Source organism: Solea senegalensis, linkage group LG15, assembly GCF_019176455.1.
Source record: "Solea senegalensis isolate Sse05_10M linkage group LG15, IFAPA_SoseM_1, whole genome shotgun sequence".
In the NCBI taxonomy this organism is placed as follows: Eukaryota; Metazoa; Chordata; class Actinopteri; order Pleuronectiformes; family Soleidae; genus Solea; species Solea senegalensis.
This window is the reverse complement of record NC_058035.1, coordinates 9,047,749-9,068,026: the sequence shown is the minus strand read 5'-3', so window position 1 is coordinate 9,068,026 and position 20,278 is coordinate 9,047,749. Positions and strand designations below refer to the sequence as shown.

At 41.1% G+C, this 20,278-nt stretch overlaps 2 protein-coding genes across 2 annotated transcripts; both read left to right on the top strand.

The window, feature by feature from the left end:
- The first annotated feature begins 1,349 nt into the window (after positions 1-1,349).
- Positions 1,350-5,738, top strand: lhcgr (luteinizing hormone/choriogonadotropin receptor). The gene is made up of 11 exons (XM_044046356.1): positions 1,350-1,554; positions 2,669-2,740; positions 2,934-3,008; positions 3,102-3,176; positions 3,271-3,345; positions 3,419-3,496; positions 3,573-3,641; positions 3,750-3,824; positions 4,026-4,211; positions 4,342-4,407; positions 4,535-5,738. The coding sequence occupies exons 1-11, from the start codon at positions 1,382-1,384 to the stop codon at positions 5,700-5,702; spliced, it is 2,112 nt and encodes a 703-aa protein (XP_043902291.1). The 5' UTR covers positions 1,350-1,381; the 3' UTR covers positions 5,703-5,738.
- Positions 5,739-6,880: 1,142 nt separating this feature from the next.
- Positions 6,881-20,074, top strand: mertka (c-mer proto-oncogene tyrosine kinase a). Its single transcript, XM_044046355.1, has 19 exons — positions 6,881-7,178; positions 8,059-8,311; positions 8,398-8,495; positions 8,588-8,758; positions 11,952-12,038; positions 12,130-12,245; positions 12,332-12,521; positions 13,043-13,188; positions 14,769-14,904; positions 15,273-15,423; positions 16,220-16,308; positions 16,421-16,516; positions 16,804-16,884; positions 16,974-17,066; positions 17,162-17,280; positions 17,369-17,478; positions 17,591-17,750; positions 18,318-18,454; positions 19,357-20,074. Exons 1-19 carry the CDS (start codon positions 6,932-6,934, stop codon positions 19,769-19,771), a joined length of 2,895 nt encoding a protein of 964 aa, XP_043902290.1. The 5' UTR covers positions 6,881-6,931; the 3' UTR covers positions 19,772-20,074.
- The last annotated feature ends 204 nt before the right edge of the window (positions 20,075-20,278 follow it).

Sequence of the window (20,278 nt, the reverse complement as noted above, 5' to 3'; positions counted from 1 at the left end):
CAAAAACACATTCTGTTAATTTAAGCAGATCAGATACTGGTTTGTTTAAAATAGCCTGTTTTACTTTACATTTTACATTTTTCATTTATTTTACCTTTACTTTCATTAGCCTGCTTTATGTTTTAACGTTGCTCTGTCGCCACCTAGTGGAAATGCAACAACACGACAATGGCACAGATCTGCTGACATGGCCACTTACTTATCTTGTGACTGATTCCATACATAACAAGACAAAAAATGTGAATTCTTTGAATTCAACCCTATTCATCTTTCTTTCTTTGAAAAATGGACACATTAATTCAGTGAAGGCTTCTGTATGAATTTAAAATAAATCAAATTAGTGTCTTCTGGCGTGTAATGCAGAATAAATCTTGTGAGTCAAGGCTATATAATGTCACCTTGTCTTTATCAGCAACAGAACTGGCACCAAACAAGACACAGCTATGGGAGGCATTTGACTTTATGTCACACTGTCCTCTTGAGGGACACAGTCATCAACCTAGCCTTTTTTTGTGTATGGAAGCAGAAATCCTTTAGGCAATTATTCTTAAATACACACAACACTTAGTGACATGAGCAAACACAATCAGAAGGAAAGCATGGCACTGAAAACACATCATTGCCAGCAGAAGAGGATGGGTTCAGAGGAAAAAAACACATCATCCTTGGAAATTTTGCTAATGGACTGACATTAACATGGCAAAGTAAATAAAACTCCAGATTCTGTCAGTTTGCTGGCATAAAATGATTATATTTTAATTAAGTCACAATACTGATGTGAGGCTAACACCAGATGTCTTTCACATTTGAACCTCAGTCTGTCAATAAAAAGTACACTTTATTGCATTTGCAAAATAGTTAAACTGAACATAAAAAAAAGACAATTTACTTGCAAGCAAATGCTGTTCCACAGATTTGGAGGAATGTATTATCACAGTTTTGCAGGCTGATTGAAGTTGTAGTAACCTTACTTTTATTCAGCTTTGCCTGTAAAAATATTATATAACTATTCATCTGGACAGTATACAATCAGATCATGTGAATGGGATCCAAGTAAAAGTGTGGATTTCCTGAATACCTCACGAATGACAAATGACACCTCACTAATTTCAAATGACAGACTATACCACTCCAAACAAATTATTCATATTAATAAATTAACTTTTAGCTGATGTTCATATAATCAAACTCTCTCTGTGACACTGCCTCTGAGTCACTTGATGATAAGAAGGCAGATGAGTTTCCACCCTGCGCGTACACTGCTGTAGTTTCAGTCAAAGACATTGTGAGGAAGAGTCAAATATCTTAATGCGCATGATTAAGTGTATAAACACCAATTTCTCTTCTGTGTGTTCGGACTTTTCCCCGGACAGCAGCAACGATGCGGACTTCTGCGCCAGTGCAACTGTTCTTGTCTGTTTTATTCCTGTTTGGATGCAAAGGCGCCGCTGGTTTCGCGTGCCCGAGGATCTGCCGCTGTTTATCTAACACCATCAGGTGCAACAACGTGACAGAAGGCTCTACTCCGATGATGGGTCACAGATATAAAAGGCTGTAAGTTCACTCCACTGTAAAAAATGTCAGGTGATACATTTATTGACAGCTGGTCAGTCAGAATATTAATGCATGATTCTGTGATTGTAACAGCTAATATCCACTTCTCTCAGTTTATGTGGATACCCGTGTTAAAACCGTCATCCAAAATGATTCCGTGCGTAATTACGCATGGAACGATGGTTAATATGTGATACAAATGAGAGATTTTTTTTTTTCATATTTTAGGATATACAGTATATATATTATGATTGTGATGTACTCAAGTTATTAGGCCGTTAAACCCGTTTCCCACATTTGTTTGAGCTATTAAAAGGAGAGAAGATGCCACTGTTTTGATAGCTCATTAAAAAAAGTGAAAAGTTGATATTACATGAATGAAATCTCAGCTGTAGGTTTGTATCTTTTTTTTATTTCATTGGAGATATATCCTGACACCCAGGCTTCCTCTTGAGTTTCTAGATATCTAAATGCAAAACAATATACATGCAGTCAAAATGCTCTGGTTTATTTCCATTATAGTCTTCATACTGGTAACTATAGTTTTATTAAAATGCAGTAACTACAAAAACCAGTGGTTACCCTCTTTTGATTTCTTAATATGTAAATGCTTACAAAATGTTTTAGATTTATCATTTTAAAAATATAAATATGGACAGCCCTTGCAAACTGAAAGGTACCAGCTTCTGACATTTCCTTTTTCCCTTTACCCCCCCATGCAAGCGCAGCTTAATAAACTGCAAACAAAATGTCAAGGTGTTTTCACACAGTCAAGCACACAGTTCATCCTCTCACTCCGCCATCTGAACACACTTTAACGGTTCAACACACTGTCGTTCGCCTTGAAGGTGGAGGAGCTTGACCTCTCCTCTGGTAAATCACAGAACCTTGAGTCTCTCCTGATAAGTATGTGTCCATAAACACCAAGGATAACAGTCTCATGTGTGCACATGGACATTTGAGGGGTTTCATTTTAAACGAACAGACTTTTCTTGTGATTTTTCTCATACGCAACAAAACAATGGACAATCGAGTGAACGTTGAAATTCTTCTGTCCCTTCAGATGATCTATGAGATACTGTAAAGTTTAAATACCTTTGCATATTCCTTACAGGTTTCTCTATCACTTGTCATTTCGCACCATTTCCAGCCATTCTTTTGAAGGTTTGATGGGAGTCCAGAGGATGTAAGCATCAATTTTCTGTCAGTTATAACTGCTCTGATATTGTCATAAAACAGCAAGTGAAGTGACTTCATTATTGAATTAATCTAGTAGTTTCAGTGTTCCTACCCTTTAAGAAAATAACTTAACCTCAAGAACCACGAAATTAATGTTGTTTGGATGAACCGAGTGTCTTTGTTTTCCGCCGTAAACTCAGTGAGATTGCTCAGAGTGTAAGCCTGGAAACCATTGAGACGCTGGCGTTTAATAACCTCCTCAACGTCTCTGAAATGTAAGTCTTTTCTCCCATCACAAAATAACTAACAACATAACAAGAGGACTACTGTGATTCTGCTTTGTATACTGATTGATGTTTGCTTCGCAGCTCAATCCACAACACCAGGAATCTGATGCACATTGGCAGAAGGACATTTAATAACCTTCCTAAACTACATTACCTGTGAGAGACTTAAAGACACACGTTACAGGAATTTGTTTTGTTTTGTTCCTTAGCAATATCACAGAATAACCACACGTTTCCCTTTGTACAACAGGAGCATCTCAAACACTGGGATAACACATTTCCCTGACATTACATCCATCCATTCTCTTGAATCAGAGTTCATCTTGTAAGTGCTGCGCTGAGACTCTTGAGAAAAGACAACATACAAGACACACTGCATAACTGTCCTGCTCTTGCAGGGACATCTGTGACAACCCGTATCTGTTGGAAATACCTTCAAATTCTTTCAATGGAATGACAAAGGGATACATCACAATGTAAGTGATGCAAGAAATTTATTTTTATTATTTATTTTGACATCTTTATTTCTAACAATCGTGTGACTGATTCCAGGAACCTGTATAACAATGGCGTCAAAGAAATACACGACCATGCCTTCAACGGAACAAAGATAGATAAGCTGTATTTTCACACATTTCTTTTTTTTTCTTAAATAAATGGTTCCAGTTGATTTTTGCATCATAAATGTTAATTCCGTTACTTGTCCTCAAATAAATGTGTTGTCTTCAGCGTGTTGAAGAAAAACCGAAACCTCAGAGTAATCCACACAGACGCTTTCAAAGGAGCCAAAGGCCCTGGTGTCATGTAAGTGACATCCACAAGCCTTTAATGCAACACTTATTTGATTTATTTGGGCTTAAAAAAGTACAGTATATTATTTGGTCATTATACAGCGTCATACTGTATATTGGCTTCAATAAGCTTAATGTGTGAACTGGGTGATTTTAAAAAGATTTCAATGCTGTAGGGGTAATATTCTTGCATGTGCTCTCTGTTCATTCACAGGGATGTTTCTGCGACAGCTCTCGCACACTTACCATCACAGGGGCTGGAGTCAGTTCTGGTGTTGCTGGCTCGGTCGGCATACACCCTGAGAAGTCTGCCTCCTCTGCAGGGGCTGTGGAGCCTGCGAGAGGCCCATCTCACCTACAACAGCCACTGCTGTGCACTGCTGAACTGGGATGCACAAAGGTGACTCACAATGAACCGTTTTTATCTTTATTTTAAACATGTTGTTACATTCTCTCAAACTAAGTAACACTAACAACTTAGACTAAACTTCTGGAGTGAATAATCTCGTGCTTTCTTTCCTATGATCCAGGGACTTCCCAGTTAATCCTTGGACAAATGGCTCTAAGTATTGTGGTGACAGTGATCCATCAGCAAGGTAAACATTTGTAACTACGGAAAGGTTTAATTTGAAGCACCAAAACTGCTTTCATCCTTAATTCTTCAGTTGAAGATGTACTAATCTGATCACTTTAATCTCCCCCGTTTTCCTTCTTTGAAAACAGGGCTCAAGCTGTCGACCTGACATTTTTCCCAGATTACGACCCGTTTGCCAGGAACGAAGGTTTTGGTGATGTAAACTTCCTCTATCCAGAGCTCGACTTCTGTCAGACACAGCCGAGTTTGACTTGCACGCCTGAAGCAGATGCTTTCAATCCCTGTGAGGACATTGCAGGTTTCAGTTTTCTCAGAGTGGCCATTTGGTTCATCAACATTCTAGCTATCGCAGGAAACCTGTCAGTGCTCCTGGTTTTCTTCACCAGCAGAAGCAAGATGACGGTGCCCCGCTTCCTTATGTGCCACCTGGCCTTTGCTGACCTCTGCATTGGGATCTACCTTCTGATGATCGCGACCGTTGACCTGCGCACGCGCGGCTTCTACAGTCAGCACGCGATTGAGTGGCAGACGGGGCCGGGCTGTAGTGCTGCAGGCTTCCTGTCAGTGTTTGGCGGTGAACTGTCCGTCTACACCCTCTCCGCCATCACCCTGGAGCGTTGGCACACCATCACTAATGCTTTGCAGGTGGAGCGCCGCCTCACACTTTCACAGGCAGCAAGTATAATGGCATTTGGTTGGGTCATCTGTTTGGGGATGGGGATTCTGCCCCTGACTGGGGTGAGCAGTTACTCCAAAGTCAGCATGTGCTTACCGATGGACATAGAGACACATTTGGCCCAGGCCTTCATCATAATTATCCTGCTCTTCAACGTGGGCACCTTCATCGTTGTGTGTGTTTGTTATGTGCTGATCTATCTGGCTATACAACACCCTGAATTCCCCGGAAGAAGTGCGGACACCAAGATTGCAAAGCGCATGGCTGTGCTCATCTTCACTGACTTCCTCTGCATGGCACCTATCTCCTTCTTTGCTATCTCGGCTGCGTTCAAAGTCCCCCTCATCACAGTCACTAACTCCAAGATTCTGCTGGTGCTCTTCTTCCCCATCAACTCTTGCGCCAATCCGTTCCTCTACGCCATCTTCACCAAGGCTTTCAGAAAGGATGCACTTCAGCTCCTGAACACTGCGGGCTGCTGCCAAAGCAAGGCCCGCATTTACCGCATGCAGGCCTACTGTGCTGAAAACCCCGACGACAAAGGAGCCCTCGCAGGAGTGAGGCTGGCTGCCTTGCAGCAGCAGAGCCATGATGTGAAGGAGGAAGATGAGCTCACCTGAAATCAACAAGGCAATGTCAGAGAAATATGGGCCACGGTTTAGTTCAATGGTTTTTAGTGGAAAATGTGAAAAAAGTAACAGGAGATACTGAGTAAAACCAGTCCACAGAGGCTGCTTTTAAAGGTCCAGTGTAAAAGAATCAGTGACACCTAAAGGTGAGACTTCTTATTGCAGCAAATTGACACCTAATTAAGTAGTACTGTGGCCTTTGCATTGCAGAAAAGGATATAAACACTCAGTGTGTTTACATGTAACCAAAGGGGAAGCCATTTTAATATTTAACAGCTACTCTGGGCATTTATAGCAGAAATCCATGATTCAGTGACTCTTAGTTAAAATGCCCAATCTTTGATATCCACAGTGCAAAATGTCTCTTCACAGCATCATTCGTCTTAGAACAATTGGTGCCACGGTTTTTATTCATGTGTTTGTCATAACAGATTCACTTTCATTCATGTGCATATTCACAGTGTAAGTTGTGGGCATCTCCACAATTCCACTTTGGCATGTATATATATATATATATATATATATATATATATATATGTATTTATATATTATTCTGACTAGTCACAATTCCAGTTCAATATATTTTCCAGTTCTACTTGACCACGCAAAGACGAATGACGGCTCACTTGACCGCAGTTGGAATCATGACTAGTCAGCAAATTATAGATATTTCAAACTGGAATTATGCCATAGTCATGCTACCTCAAACTACTCTCTTTGACATACTATTTCAATGTATGTAAAAAAATAAAAATAAAATAAATAAATCTGTATCCAAAACTGACCACTGGGTGGAAGAGTTACACAACTGAACTGCTCCATGGCTTTTATATTATATTATTATATTATTTTTAAATGTCTTTGCGGGATCTGGTCAATAAAATAATTCATGCAGTCTATGTGTTAGTAGGCCACATGTACTGCATATACGATGTTTGTTATTATTATGTAATATGTGTAAGGTGGCATTTGTTTCTGTTTTCATAAGAAGAAAAAAATACATTATAGTGAAACTTGAAATAAAAATAATAAAAATACAGGCTCTTAGAGTTCTGTGTGTGTGTGTTATCACAAAGACTTTTGTTATTTTATTACTTTGTTTTGGTGTTTTTCATTCTCTCGGCACATTCCTCTCTCCTAAGTCCCGCCTCCGTGGAGTGGATGCTGCCTCCTGTGACGCGTGGAGAAAGGTAAACTCTTGCCTCCTCTCTGCTCTCTTCATGAAACCTCGGCTGAATCAACAACGACGAAGCCGCTCTTCGAGTGTGGGATGTAGGGTTTGTGTTTTTCTTTATGTGGCTGCGTGTAAAATAAAGAAGTGGACGTTTTGTGAAGTGTTGCGGGACAGAACGCGGAGCTCCGCAGGTCCGGTGGTGGTCATGGCAAAGAAGAGGTCAACTCCAGGCTGGTTTGGACTTTTTCTCTCTGCAACGACTTTTCTCTTTCTAACGAGGAATCCAGTGAGCGGTCAGTGTTTGTTTTTGTCCCCTGGTATTTTGTTTTTGGTTGGTTTGGTATTTATTTGTGTTTCTCTTCGACATCTTGTTTAAATCTTAACATTCTGCTGATGTGGAGCGCAAAGGCGTTTGTTTACATACTCTCAGTAACAGTCCTGCACATTTGAGAAGGGAAAAAACTCCTGAAAGTGTTTCTCATTCTAAACGTACATCATATAAAATGTTGTTGGCAGAATAATCTGTCAGCACCACCGTTCAAGTTACAATAACAGTTTTATTATTTATACATCTTTTTATATAACTGGGAAAAACACATCAAATCAATCTCTAACTACTTTTTTGTTAAATTAACATATTTATGTCATAAATCTACCAAAATTACTGTATATACGTTCCTTAAACTGCTGCTCTCCAATTGTTTTTTCAAATAAATGTATATATGAAATAAAAAGTGAATATATAAACTATTGAACTAATGAAAATGATCCGTCTTAGTTCTCAACTTAAGTTTAACATTCTCTTTGAATGCTTTTATTATTGTGTTATATGCAAGTTTTCTTTAATATAAATATTTGCTTTAATATTCACATGAATCCAGCCCATGTCATGTATTGTGTGTTTAATTCTAGCTCCGCCAGTTTGTGGTTGACAAGGTCATTCACACATAGTAATATGACTGGTGGAGAATAACTGTGCAGTGAGAATGCAACTTGCTGAAAGTTCTCTGGATGAGAAGATTGATACCACTCTCAGATCTGTCTGGCAGATGTATCTTCACTCAGAGTGTTGTCAGTTTGCCATAACCTAACGTCTCCTTCCGGAAGCAGCCCAGCACTCTAGGACCCGGGTTCAGTGCCCGGCCAGTAATTCAGATTCTATTTTGATACCAGCCCGAGTTCCACGGTATTACCTGAGCCCCGATCAGCTGAGGCAGCTGCACTTCAAGCCCACCGTCAGCTCCATCCAGCTCTCTGAGGGCCACGAGACGAAGTTCAATTGCTCGATTGACATCCCAGACACCAGGCTGGAGCCCACCATCATCTGGATGAAGAATGGCCAGGACCTCACGGCAAACGGTCAGGTCGTCATCAATGAACTTCAGACCATCACAGACGGGGTTACAACTCTCCTCTCCACTGTCAGGTGTGTACAGCTTGATAAGAACGTGTAAAAAAAAAAAAAAAGATAGAGGTTACACATACAGAATTTTCTCGTGTACTTTGTTACAGCATCAAAGTGCAGAGACTGGACGCTGGGGAGTATCGCTGCAGACTCAGTATTGGCAACACACTTGTAGAGTCTCAACCCATTTTTGTGGAGGTCAATGGTGAGTTTAAATATGACGCGGACAATGGGATCTTCCTCTTCCTCTATTTTTTTTTTTTATTTGATACTTTCACACCTCGCATCTTCCTGCAGGTCTGCCGACATTTATTCATCAACCCGAGGAAAGGAATGTGACAAGAAATACAGCCTTCACGATGTCCTGTGAAGCCGTGGGACCCCCAGACCCCGTTCAGATCCGCTGGCTCCGCAATGGATTACCGGACAGTGACTTTCATAGCTCTCCCAGCACCTTCTCTGTGTCAGGTGAGACACGACCGCCACGCACACGTCACTCATTTCCTCTCACACGTACAGCCTATGTTTGTCACAGTCAACTCTTGTTTCCTGTTCCTTCTGAGTTGATGAAAACGCCTAAAAAAAGAAGTGTAGTTTCTTTCCTGTTGCAAGTTGTTCAGACTTGATTTAAGTTTAAGTGTTTAACTGACAACTCCAAGGAGACTGATAGAAGCTGGCGTGCTCTGTTTTTCCACACTCACATTGTACTTTGTTCCTTTATCATTCTGAAATGTGTCAGATCAGAGCAGAAGCAATTTTCTTCTCGTAAAAAGGATCTTGTTAAAATGGAAATGTCTCCTTTGAACTCTTTGAAATGTCTGTATTTGTTGGTTGTTTATTGAGAAGAGGAAAAATAACTCCACTGCAAGTGTCCTCAGTGGTTTAAAATACAAAACATTTATCAGCAGAGATAAAGCTATGGTGACACAGTATGGACGAGGTCTTACTCAGCTTGAATCCCTTTGTTGGTGGTTTCTATTCTGCCTCGTCTCTGCTGCCTCAGCATCTGTACCCCGGATACTGCAGTGGCATTTATCACCATGGTCAGAGCCATTGGGGCCTCCTGCTCCAATGAGCTAAAATAAAGCAAACAAAGCACTTAAAGGTACAGAAGGCCGGACTCTTGAGGTTCATTATTAATCGATATTTCCATAATAACCTTCCAGCATTGTGTAAATCAAGTGATCTGAGAGAGAATGACACTTTTACGCCGCCTATAGGCTCTGTTTACAGCCTCACAGCTCGATCTGCAGTGCAACAGGAGGATTCAACCAATCACAGGGCAGTTCAGAGACAGAGGAGTCTCTCCTGTAGGCTGTTCCACTACATGTCCTCTAAATACAGGTCGACTTAGTGGAATAATTGCTAGTCCAGCACTGGGAACAACTTAAAAAAGGAAAGTCTAAAAGAGAGGTACACAAAACATTTGAATCAAACTCATGTCAATATCAGCAGAGCCTCTGTATGCTCGTTTGATAAGAGAAGCTCAGTTCACAGGATCCTAAAACACCAGCTGTTTAAGAACATGCAGGTGAAATCTGCCTACTGCAGCTTAAACAACGTTATGAATTGCTGCCCTTAAAGTAGAACTCACAAAGCACAACGGTTTGTCATTAGAAGCATAACCTCTCTGCTCTCAGTGCTCTAACCCTTCATCTCTAGCCTGCCTGCAGGCTAAGCACTGCCTGCTGCAGTCTTTGGGTGGAGATACGACCAAAGCCTGACAGGGTTAAAGGTTTTTGAGCTGTGCTTTGGCCCCGCCTGCATGTGCAAGGACCTGGGCCTAGTATGAGAATGTGTAAGGCAGCACAGAGAGACTGTTGGGGGGTTGACCCAGAGGACAAAGACCTTATTCACAGAACGGCCCACTGCCCAACGGGGAGGGGCTGGACACAGAGGCTGGCAGCCTCCACTCTACCACAGCTCTGCAGGACCAAACACTGGCACAATAAAACTGTGCAAACCCACTCCCCTGCAAACTCATGCATACTATGAGTCCATGGCAAATTTGAGTTCATTAGCAGAGTGTTTTTGATGTGCACAGTGGTCACTAATTGTTGGTTTTATTTTAGGGTTGTTACCGGCTCCTGTAGCATGAAATCACATAACGTGTTTACTAAAGATATACAGATGTTTATCATTGTTGTTTATCTTTCTCGGGATACAGCAGGTGATCTGTTTTGTTTATGACGCAGAATAAACAGACGGAGTGAAGTGAAAATTCTTAGTGCATGAGTCGCGACCCGGTGGAGTGATCTATGGCTGTATTCGCAGCCCAAAAGAAAAAATGGAAAATAACATAGACGCTCAGTAAGCTGGAACTCTCCCAGACCTGATAATTACAGGCCGCTGGATCTACACTGCACCACTTCCACGTTATACATTTGGTTGTTCCACCCGATTTTCTGCTCTGCATTTATTGAATCCCTCCATCGTTTATGATGTTTCCATTTGAGATTCCAACCCTGCTATTTTCTTCCCCTCAGCTGTTGTTGTTGCATTTTGTTGTCATATACTTCCCACGCGCAGAGAAGGCAGAAATGGAAGTGCTTGAATTTGATCCTTTTCTCATTTCCCAAAAGTATACAACTTTACTAAACGTGTGTTTTAAATGAGCCATGAGATTCGCTCTGGGAATTTCCTCTCTGGTCTCACATAAGTACTTTTCTTGAAGCTCTTGGTTATGAGTGGAAACTACTGAATTTATGCAAAGATTATGCTGCAGGTATAAGTGGAGAAATGTTTGTGGACCCTGTTATTCTTATTTTCACCATGAAAACATGTCACCACAGGAATCCATTATGTCTGGCAGAATCTTAGCCACAAAGGGGAAACAACAAGCTAGGCTATGTATATATATGTATATATATATATATATATATATATATATATATATATGTGTGTGTGTGTGTGTGTAGCAATGTTTCAACTTGAGCAGAGTTTTCCAAACACGGACGTATGTTGTTGGCGGAATCCATATGATTCGTGACCTTGTCTTTGTACAAACCTCCATGCAGATGAAGATAAACTTAATGAGCTGGTGATATTCTGCAGAATGTAAGCAAAACATCCCAAGTTGGTTTCAGTCATCGCTCACAGGCTGCTCTGTGTTTGGCTTTGTGGAATGGTTTCCGAGACAGAGACACTGGAAACCAGAGCACAAAAGGGACATTATCTAGCAGCTGTCCCAGTCCTAGTCGAAAGGGGTAGATCTGTGACTGTTGAAAGATGGGAATTGTGTGTTCTGGTGAAAAAGGCTGTTGCAAAAGGATTGTTATGACAGGACATGACAGTGGAAAGACTCAATTTGATCTTACTGTTTGAGGAAGTATGGGAACATTTGAGATACTAAAACAAAGAAGTGTGTCATCCTGTACCGTTGGCATCAATTTCATTTTTGCTTCTCTCTTGAGGCTGACGTGCCACCATAGCCCCAGATTTACCTTTGACACCGAGAGGAATCAGTTAGTTTGTACAAAAAGTAGAAGAAGTTGTTATGTCGTCCTGATTGGTACTTTTTCTTCCCACTGCAAAAGTAAAACAACAGCTGAGGGAATGTTTAGTTGCCAAAACATTTAGCGCTATGATGACCTCAAGAATTGGTTGTTTTGAATTCAAACAACATAGAGCAAAACTGTCCTCTCCGATGTGTCAAATGCAGGCGTGGACAAGTACACACAGTTCAGCTGTGAGGCCTACAACGCCAAGGGCGTCTCCACCTCCAGAGAAGCAAGTATCAACATCAAAGGTAACGCAAGTCTTCCTGTCAGGCTGACGTCCCAATCTGACCATATTCATTCATATCAAGGGGCTAATAATGGTTTTGTGGCATTTTCTAGTGCTTCCCAGTCCTGTGGCTAATGTTACCGTGGTGGAAACCCATTCCAATAAGTTGATATTGAGCTGGAGACCTGGCCACGATGGCTTCTCTCCACTCACCAAATGCCACATCAGGGTGAGCCTCACATTTCCACAAGCTGGTGCCGTTGTTTAATGTCCACCTCAACCGATCAACTGTCACTCTTCATTGCTCTGTTCAAGGTTAAAGAGGTGAGTCGGCGGAAGGGGGAAGTGATGACCACCAGGTTCATCAACATCACTGCGCCGCCGTTCCAGTGTGAAGTCCCGGGGCTCAAAGCTTTGACGTCATACAACATGAGTGTTTCCTGCAGCAACGAAGTGGGAGCCTCTCCTTTCAGCTCGTGGATCCACAGCAGCACCACAGAAGGAGGTGTGTGAGAAACTTGGAACAATCTGCAGGTCGAAGGTTGTTTAGGAGAATGTTATGTATTTGCTCCTCCACCTTGTTTGGGTTTCAGGAGGTAGCCTATGTAATTAGCCTATTTTCCCATGCAGAATGTGCTCGATGTAAGCCTCCATGCAGGAGCAACCTTTAATAAGCAGAATTTAAGGAGATTGTGCAGCTACCTGCTCTGCTCATGGTCGGTCCCCTTCAGAAGAAAGTCATATCCACTAAATCTCTGTTGTTTTCCTGCGGGGTCACATAGGAAATGGGAGTGGTCTCCCTGAGAAAACACAAAGTCCTCACTGGATGGAACTGACTACAGTTTCCTTCCTTAAGTCATCATGGGGGATATTTTAGTTGAAAGATATGATGTGCTGTGCCTAGAAGTGACCACATTCCAAGGTGTACGCAATGATTTCTCCTTTCCTTTTTGTTATTGGAAATGTTGCCACGTCTCTTGATTACATCTCAATACATGTGTTTCATGTTTCTTGTCATATCCCCAGTGCCTTCGCTTTATCCCCGAAACGTCACCATACAGCGGAATGAGTCATGGCTGGTGATCAGGTGGAAGCCTCCTCCAGAAGATAAGATAAATGGCGTTCTGCGCGGTTACGATGTTATCGTCAGACACGGCACACAGGAGAAAAAAGTGAGTTTGCCAGAAACAGAAGTGTAGTGTTTATGTGGCGGTCGCGATAACTTATGCTATTAAAATTAGGTGGGCAAATGCACTATGTGATCATATTGCATGTTCAGTTTGCGTAACAATAAATTAAAGCTGTGATATGGGGTGAAGAGAGTGAACAGAGAAGTAATCCCCTTTGAGCCTGAAGGTAGTTTGAATGCACCACAGGTCACTGACAATGAAACTAAACGACTAAAACTATTGACAAGTAATATACAGTAATTACAGAACATACAATCATTTTAATTGGGTATTATAGATGACAATAAATCACATCAAAAATGGGGTCAAATATATGTCAAATGGTGATGAACAGTTGATATGTTGTTTCCAGTTTTACAAAACCTTTTCACAACAATTACTAATGCATGACAAATGTGAAAAGAATGAGTCTTGGCAAAAATACTATGAATCTGAAAAATGTGACCCTCCCTTTGTCCTGCCTACAGAACCAAAGGTCAGCTTCCCTATTATCTGTGATCATCAACACTATCACCACTCTCTATAAGTAACATAACAAGTGCATATACATACAAAGATAGCAACACCGAAGTTAATGGCAAACCATTTTGTTTGTATTAAATGTCCTTGGCAGTATTCCATGATGCTGCTTGTGCGTACTCATCCCTCTGTTAGTGTATTAGTGCGCTCTAGTACAATAGCGGGCTTCCCGTCCTTCCTGAGTGTGTAGTAGTCTAAGGAAGGTGATGGTGTGAAGAGTAGTCGTCAGTGTTTTTCTTCATTCAGCACATGGCCCTGAGTCATCACAGAGTCAATAAAATATGAATACAATGGGATGTGTGCCACAGACTGTCAGTGATGTCATTACATACAAAGATATGGTTTATATTAGCAATGAGTTCTGGGAATTTGCACAAACGTAATCCTCAGACTCGCTTGCCCTTAAATAGCCATGAAGTCAAAATGTGGGAATAATTACTAAGAAAGATAAATCAGAGAGAATTACAATAAATATATAATAAATTTGGACTTCGAAGTGTTGATGCCATAACCCTTTTTTTTTTTTTTTTTTCAAATTTGAGGTCATTTCCAAAATGTGTTGAGCTCTTGTGGTTGTCAGAGCGTTCATCTACGTGTTGTCTTCATAGACGTGACAGACTGTTAATCATGGATTCAGCATTCTCTGTCAGACTGTCAGCACATTAGTGAGGGACGGGAACACCAGATGCTACCGTGCGCTGTTGTGAAATACAGGACTATGTCTGTCACATGCTCCCTCTCATGCAGCATTTGAGCTTATACTGAGAGTTTGTCTCCTTCCCTTTTTTTGTATAAATTCCAAGTATACATGACAAAACGGTGTCTTACTCAAAGTGACTGGACATTATAGTTTCGTATTGTGTGAAAAGAAGGGGTCAACAGATTTAATAATCTCCCTACGGAGGTAATATATAATCCTAAAATATGTTATACGTATACATATTTCAATTAGGATGTATTGAAAAAAGGCGGCAGCGTGCAAAGCTCCAATTCTTGCGGAATATCAGGTGCCCAGTGATTTAGATTACATTTATTGATTTCAGATCCACAGTTACAAAACCATGGTCTTTGTACCGGTGCTGGAGTTCAACACAACCTACAGTGTGGAAGTGGCTGCTTGCACACAGGCAGGAAGCGGCATGGTCAGCCCACGGGTCTGGCTGTTTGTGCCAGAGGACAGTAAGTTGCTCTACTGATTTAACTCCTCATCTGGGAACTGTGGACTTTATCACCTGGACAATGTAATGTATAGTAGTTCCACCGACGTAGACATAATAACTGCCCTATGAATCCATAAAACATTTTTACAGCATTCTTTGATTGATTGACTGAATCTCAAGAATGTACTGTTCTCATATTTTGCTAATTAGGGCATTTTACCGTGATAACAGACACTACTACACGTGATTTTGGTGAACAAATGAGTGCCATATTAAGTTGAAGGTGACTGCAGTGAAATACGCAGTTTTCTATTGAAATGGCAGCGTTTTCTGGATTTTCCATAACTAAACTTCATCCACACTAATCGTTTCCTCCCTCTGTCTCAGAATCAGTGGTGTCCCCATCGTCCAGCCCGGACACTGGGGTTCCACACTCTGTCCATGTTGTTCTGGGAGTGGTGTGTAGCTTCTGTCTCCTGCTTATTATCCTCTGGGCTGGTATCTGCATACACAACCGGAGCTCTGAATCCTGGTTTGGGTATGATGATTTCTCTTTCACCTTCACTTATTTTCCAAATTGCTGCAGAGCGCTGTGTTTGTGACCATTTTTTCCTCTCTCTGATTTAAAAACATAAAAACCTTTTACCCAGAGGGGTTGCTGAGTAATACATCTGCGGCAGTAAGACAAACACTTATGTTCATGAACTGCCTTTACTTCCTCTTAATCACCCCCTGTTTTAACTGGGCAGCTGCAGAAACACAGGGCTACCACCTGTACAATCTCTGGAATTCATTATTATGAAGTCTGTGACTCAGACTCGCCTTTCAGGATACGGACAGGAATGTGTCACAGTGCTGCTGCTCAGATAGGAAACGGTATCTGAACCCATTCAGGAAAGAAACAACTCAGAGGGCTGTCGTACTATGACAAACTCTTCAGTTAAATGTCAGCATGTGTGTGTAAAGACTAAAGTGAAAGGATTATCTAACCTTTATTTAACCAGGAAAAAACACGTTGAGATTAAAAATCTCTTTTTCAAGAGTGTCCTGGCCAAGTCAGGCAGCAGCACAGTTACAGACCGTCAGCAGCTATACATACTATAAAAACATAAAAGAATCAAATAAACCTGACCCAATCACAGCAACCCCATAAATCAGAGAAACCATGCACAGACAGAGGTGTCCAGCGTTCTCCTAAGAACATTCAGTGAGACCAAGCCTTGAACTTTCAAATATTTCTCTAGTTCATTCCAGGCAAAGGGAGCAGCAAACATAAAAGCCTTTTTTTCCCCAATTCATTTCTGACCCTTGATTTTCAATGTCTCCCCCTGCAGGCAAGTGTTTGGAGTTGGAGAGAAGCCGCAGCCTGTTGTACAATACAAACCCCAAAGATCCTACAATCGACCGGTCATAGGAGTCACACGTATGTTCTTCACTGGATGAGGGAGATACAATTATAATGCATATAGATTATATCTATGTTATGTTGTTTAAAGCACATTAATGAAATAACTGTCATTTATATCTGTCTGCAGTTGGGAACCTAGGTGTTAGTGATGATCTCCAGGCCAAACTTCAGGACGTGATGGTCATGAGGAACCTGCTCTTGATAGGGAAGATTCTTGGAGAGGGTGAGCAAACAGATTAAGTCTGGTGATGTGTGCACAGAACACACACTCACTTCCATATTAGTATCATAACTAGGTTAAAGGAATACGTCACCGATTTAGCTTTGTATTAGTAGAATAGGGGTAGTATTTTTGAAAAACTGTGCTTCCCAACCTCAGTTTCTCAAATTTTTTTCTCAGTTTTGAAAACATACTACCCCTTTTCTAGTAATACAAAGCTAAATATTCCTTTAAAGTACAATGCTAGCAAATAATAATATAATTATCAATGATCTGGTTTCATTTATTAGGTGAATTTGGCTCAGTGATGGAGGGACATTTAAGACAACCGGATGGGACATCGGAAAAAGTTGCAGTCAAGACAATGAAATGTGAGTTTTTATCGGTAAAATTGATTCTTCGATCGACTCTAAAGGGGTTGACAAGCAAATATTTGACTTTCTTGTCTTTCCTCCGACAGTGGACAGCTTCTCTCAAAGGGAGATTGAAGAATTCCTGAACGAGGCGGCCTGCATGAAAGATTTCAACCACCCTAACGTCATCAGACTGCTCGGTGATACTTTAGAACCTCACTACTCTGTTTTGTTCCCTGGTCCATTTTCATTTTCATGTTCTTACTTCAGTCATGTGCACTGACTTCCTCTTTAGGTGTGTGCTTGGAAGTTGGCTCAGGACATTTTCCCAAGCCCATGGTCATTCTGCCATTCATGAAATACGGAGATCTGCATAGCTTCCTTCTCCGCTCACGCCTTGGAGAGAGTCCAATGGTAAGATTTTATCCAAACACTGAACTACGTGTATAGTGTATTATTGTTAGACTTAATAATATTAACTCATAATTGTTTTTTTACACAGTTTTTGCCCACTCAGACACTCCTAAAGTTCATGGTTGACATTGCTTTGGGTATGGAGTATCTCAGTGGGCGCAACTTCCTACACCGTGACCTGGCGGCTCGCAACTGCATGTAAGTCCCAAAAAAAAATGATTAGCACTCACTTTTAATGAACTATAAAAATTATTAATCTGATCGTATGTTCCCGTTTTATATCAAATATGTTCCTTACACTGTCTTACAGGCTGCGTGATGATATGACAGTGTGTGTAGCGGACTTTGGGTTATCCAAGAAGATCTACAGTGGAGATTATTACAGACAAGGCAGAATAGCCAAGATGCCTGTGAAATGGATAGCGGTAGAGAGTCTTGCCGACAGAGTTTTCACCGTCAAAAGTGACGTGGTAAGTACTTCCATCTGCTCCTGCCTGTTCTGCGCTGTCACTCTTTGGTCATGGTATGCAAAAAATGGGAACGCATCACACACACACACACACACACACAAAATGATTGCAGCAACTCCTGCCTTGTGACAGAAAAGGCAGGTTCACCACAAAAAATAACATTTTGTCTCTGTAAAGCAAAGTACAGTCATCTTCTTTCACTGAAAGAAGATTTTAATATGTCTTTAATTTTAGATGTACAGTCTGCTGACTTTAATCAGCTTTAATTACTCGGCCTTCTTTCTAAGGGTGTGATTTAGATTTGTTTAGAGTCTTTCACACGTCATATGTTCTGTTGTGGTATCAGTCCTCAACATTCCTTTGGATTTCCTGGGAGCCTAAATATTGAAGATTAACCTCCATTTCAAGTGTCCAACCATCTTTTGTATTGTTGACACAAGTCATATACTAGTTCTCACACAGATCTGAGCTTTTGGGCATTTATGAACTGGGCTTAAAAAGAAAGGCAAGACATATTCACTTTTTAGTGGACTTGGATTATTCTCTTCTCTTCTCTACGTCTTGCAGTGGGCATTTGGTGTTACCATGTGGGAGATTTCTACACGAGGCATGACTCCCTACCCTGGCATCCCAAACCATGAGATTTACGACTACCTTGTGGAAGGACACAGACTGAAACAACCAGCAGACTGTTTGGATGAGCTGTGAGTATTGTCTCCTCTGGACATGATACAAATACTAAACAAGCCCTGGTATGTTCCACTCCCCCTTTCTTCCTCTTTGTCGTAGCAAAGTTCATGGTTAAACTCGAGCAACATAACATTATGTTTTCAGTTCTCCTGTTTTGACTTTCATCCAACAAACAACATTAGTCTCAATAACCTTTTTTTTAAAAGTGAAATGGTTTTACTCACTACTGCCATCTACAGTGATATTGGACAGATGAACGACTGGTATGAATGCAGACGAGGTGGCGTATGTATCCCACTAATGCCGGCTGATGTATATTCCACACATACCAAGGGTCGCATTTGGAAGCACTTTGCCGCCATCTAGCAGTCGCAGTGTAAACTAAATCCAGTTGATGAAAGTAGAAGTGTTGGCTCGCAGAACACATAGATTTTGGCTGCTAATGACGGGAAATTCCTCAAATTTGAGGGAAGTTTTGCTAAGGAAAAGATACGTACTAGTTTATTGGTTGCTTCTACTGCTGACACATCAGAATAGACTACATGTGACGGAAATTGTGGAAGTTATTTGCTGATTTTGGTTTGTAATTTGCAACATCCAACAATAATGGCTGTATAAGAACAATAGTAGGGCATGTGAGTCTGGGCAGGAGACTCTCTGGAGCTCCTTAAATGCCTGATCTATTATTGTATGTGCTATATTAAAATGAACAACCTCCACTGACGTTAGCATCTGCTAAAAAGCAAAAACACACATTTTTACATATAATTGGAAATATATTTAGGCATTAAGGGGTGAAAGGTTGAATAAACAAACTCCTCCAGCTGTGTTAACTGCATGCAAAAAAACAAAGGTCATACAAGAAATGCAACAAGATGTATTGACAGAGATATCTCCTCTATTTACCTGCACCCAGATATGAGATCATGTACAGCTGCTGGAGGGCAGATCCACTGGACCGACCTGCCTTTACCCAACTTCGAGAAATGTTGGACAAGCTCACCGAAAAGCTCCCAGAGTCTTCCAGCAGGGACGATATCATTTATATTAACACCAGTTTTCCTGAAGAGGACCCTGATGGGGAAACACCTCATGCTGGACACCCTGTGTTCAGCTCCTCCCCTTCCTGCAGCCATCGGGCAGCAGAAAATGCCGTTGTCACTGTGGACATTCACGAGGGCCGGGAGGATGAGGAGGATGATCGTTATGTGGTGGCAATCTCCTCTGACCCTTCTCTGAGATCTCCTGCCGCGGACACTCCTCTTTTGTGGAGTGATGGTGACGTGACAGTGATGGTGCACAGCTCATGCGATACGTCTCGTCTGCTGTAATGATTGGTACCCAGAAGTTCAGAACTGTGATAAAACTGCCACCATAATGCATCAGTACTAAACACGTTGCCTTTTTACACTGGGAGCACCTGGATGTTTTCTAATGTGGGCTATAGTGTTCTTATTTAAGCAGCTTGTGCCTTACTTGGACAGCCGATACATCAGTGTTAGAAATGTCTGTTTTAATGAACATGTTCCAATAAGCTTAAAATACATTGAACTGTGAAACTGTTGAACTGAATTGAAATTTTATCTTGTAAATATAAAAATGTACAGAATGTTTATAAAGTGATTTTATATGTATGCCACTCATTTATTGACTCTTTTCAAAGCTCTTTACTAACCTTTGGTCACTATGATAGTTATAGTGGTGAGAAAATATTCTCCAAAACATGTGGATTTGGCAAATTGGACACTCTAAATTGAGGTTGTTGGTTGTTTGTTTCTATGTGGATGGACTCACAGTGAATCTAGAGATCTACTTGTCCTGTGTCAGAGTATATGCAC

Coding starts and splice junctions, on each gene's coding strand:
- lhcgr (XM_044046356.1), top strand. CDS start 1,382: ATGCGGACTTCTGCGCCAGTGCAACTGTTCTTGTCTGTTTTATTCCTG. Junction 1,555..2,668: donor GGTCACAGATATAAAAGGCT/GTAAGTTCACTC, acceptor TATTCCTTACAG/GTTTCTCTATCACTTGTCAT. Junction 3,825..4,025: donor GCCAAAGGCCCTGGTGTCAT/GTAAGTGACATC, acceptor GTTCATTCACAG/GGATGTTTCTGCGACAGCTC.
- mertka (XM_044046355.1), top strand. CDS start 6,932: ATGAAACCTCGGCTGAATCAACAACGACGAAGCCGCTCTTCGAGTGTG. Junction 8,312..8,397: donor ACTCTCCTCTCCACTGTCAG/GTGTGTACAGCT, acceptor ACTTTGTTACAG/CATCAAAGTGCAGAGACTGG. Junction 16,517..16,803: donor AGGGAAGATTCTTGGAGAGG/GTGAGCAAACAG, acceptor TTCATTTATTAG/GTGAATTTGGCTCAGTGATG.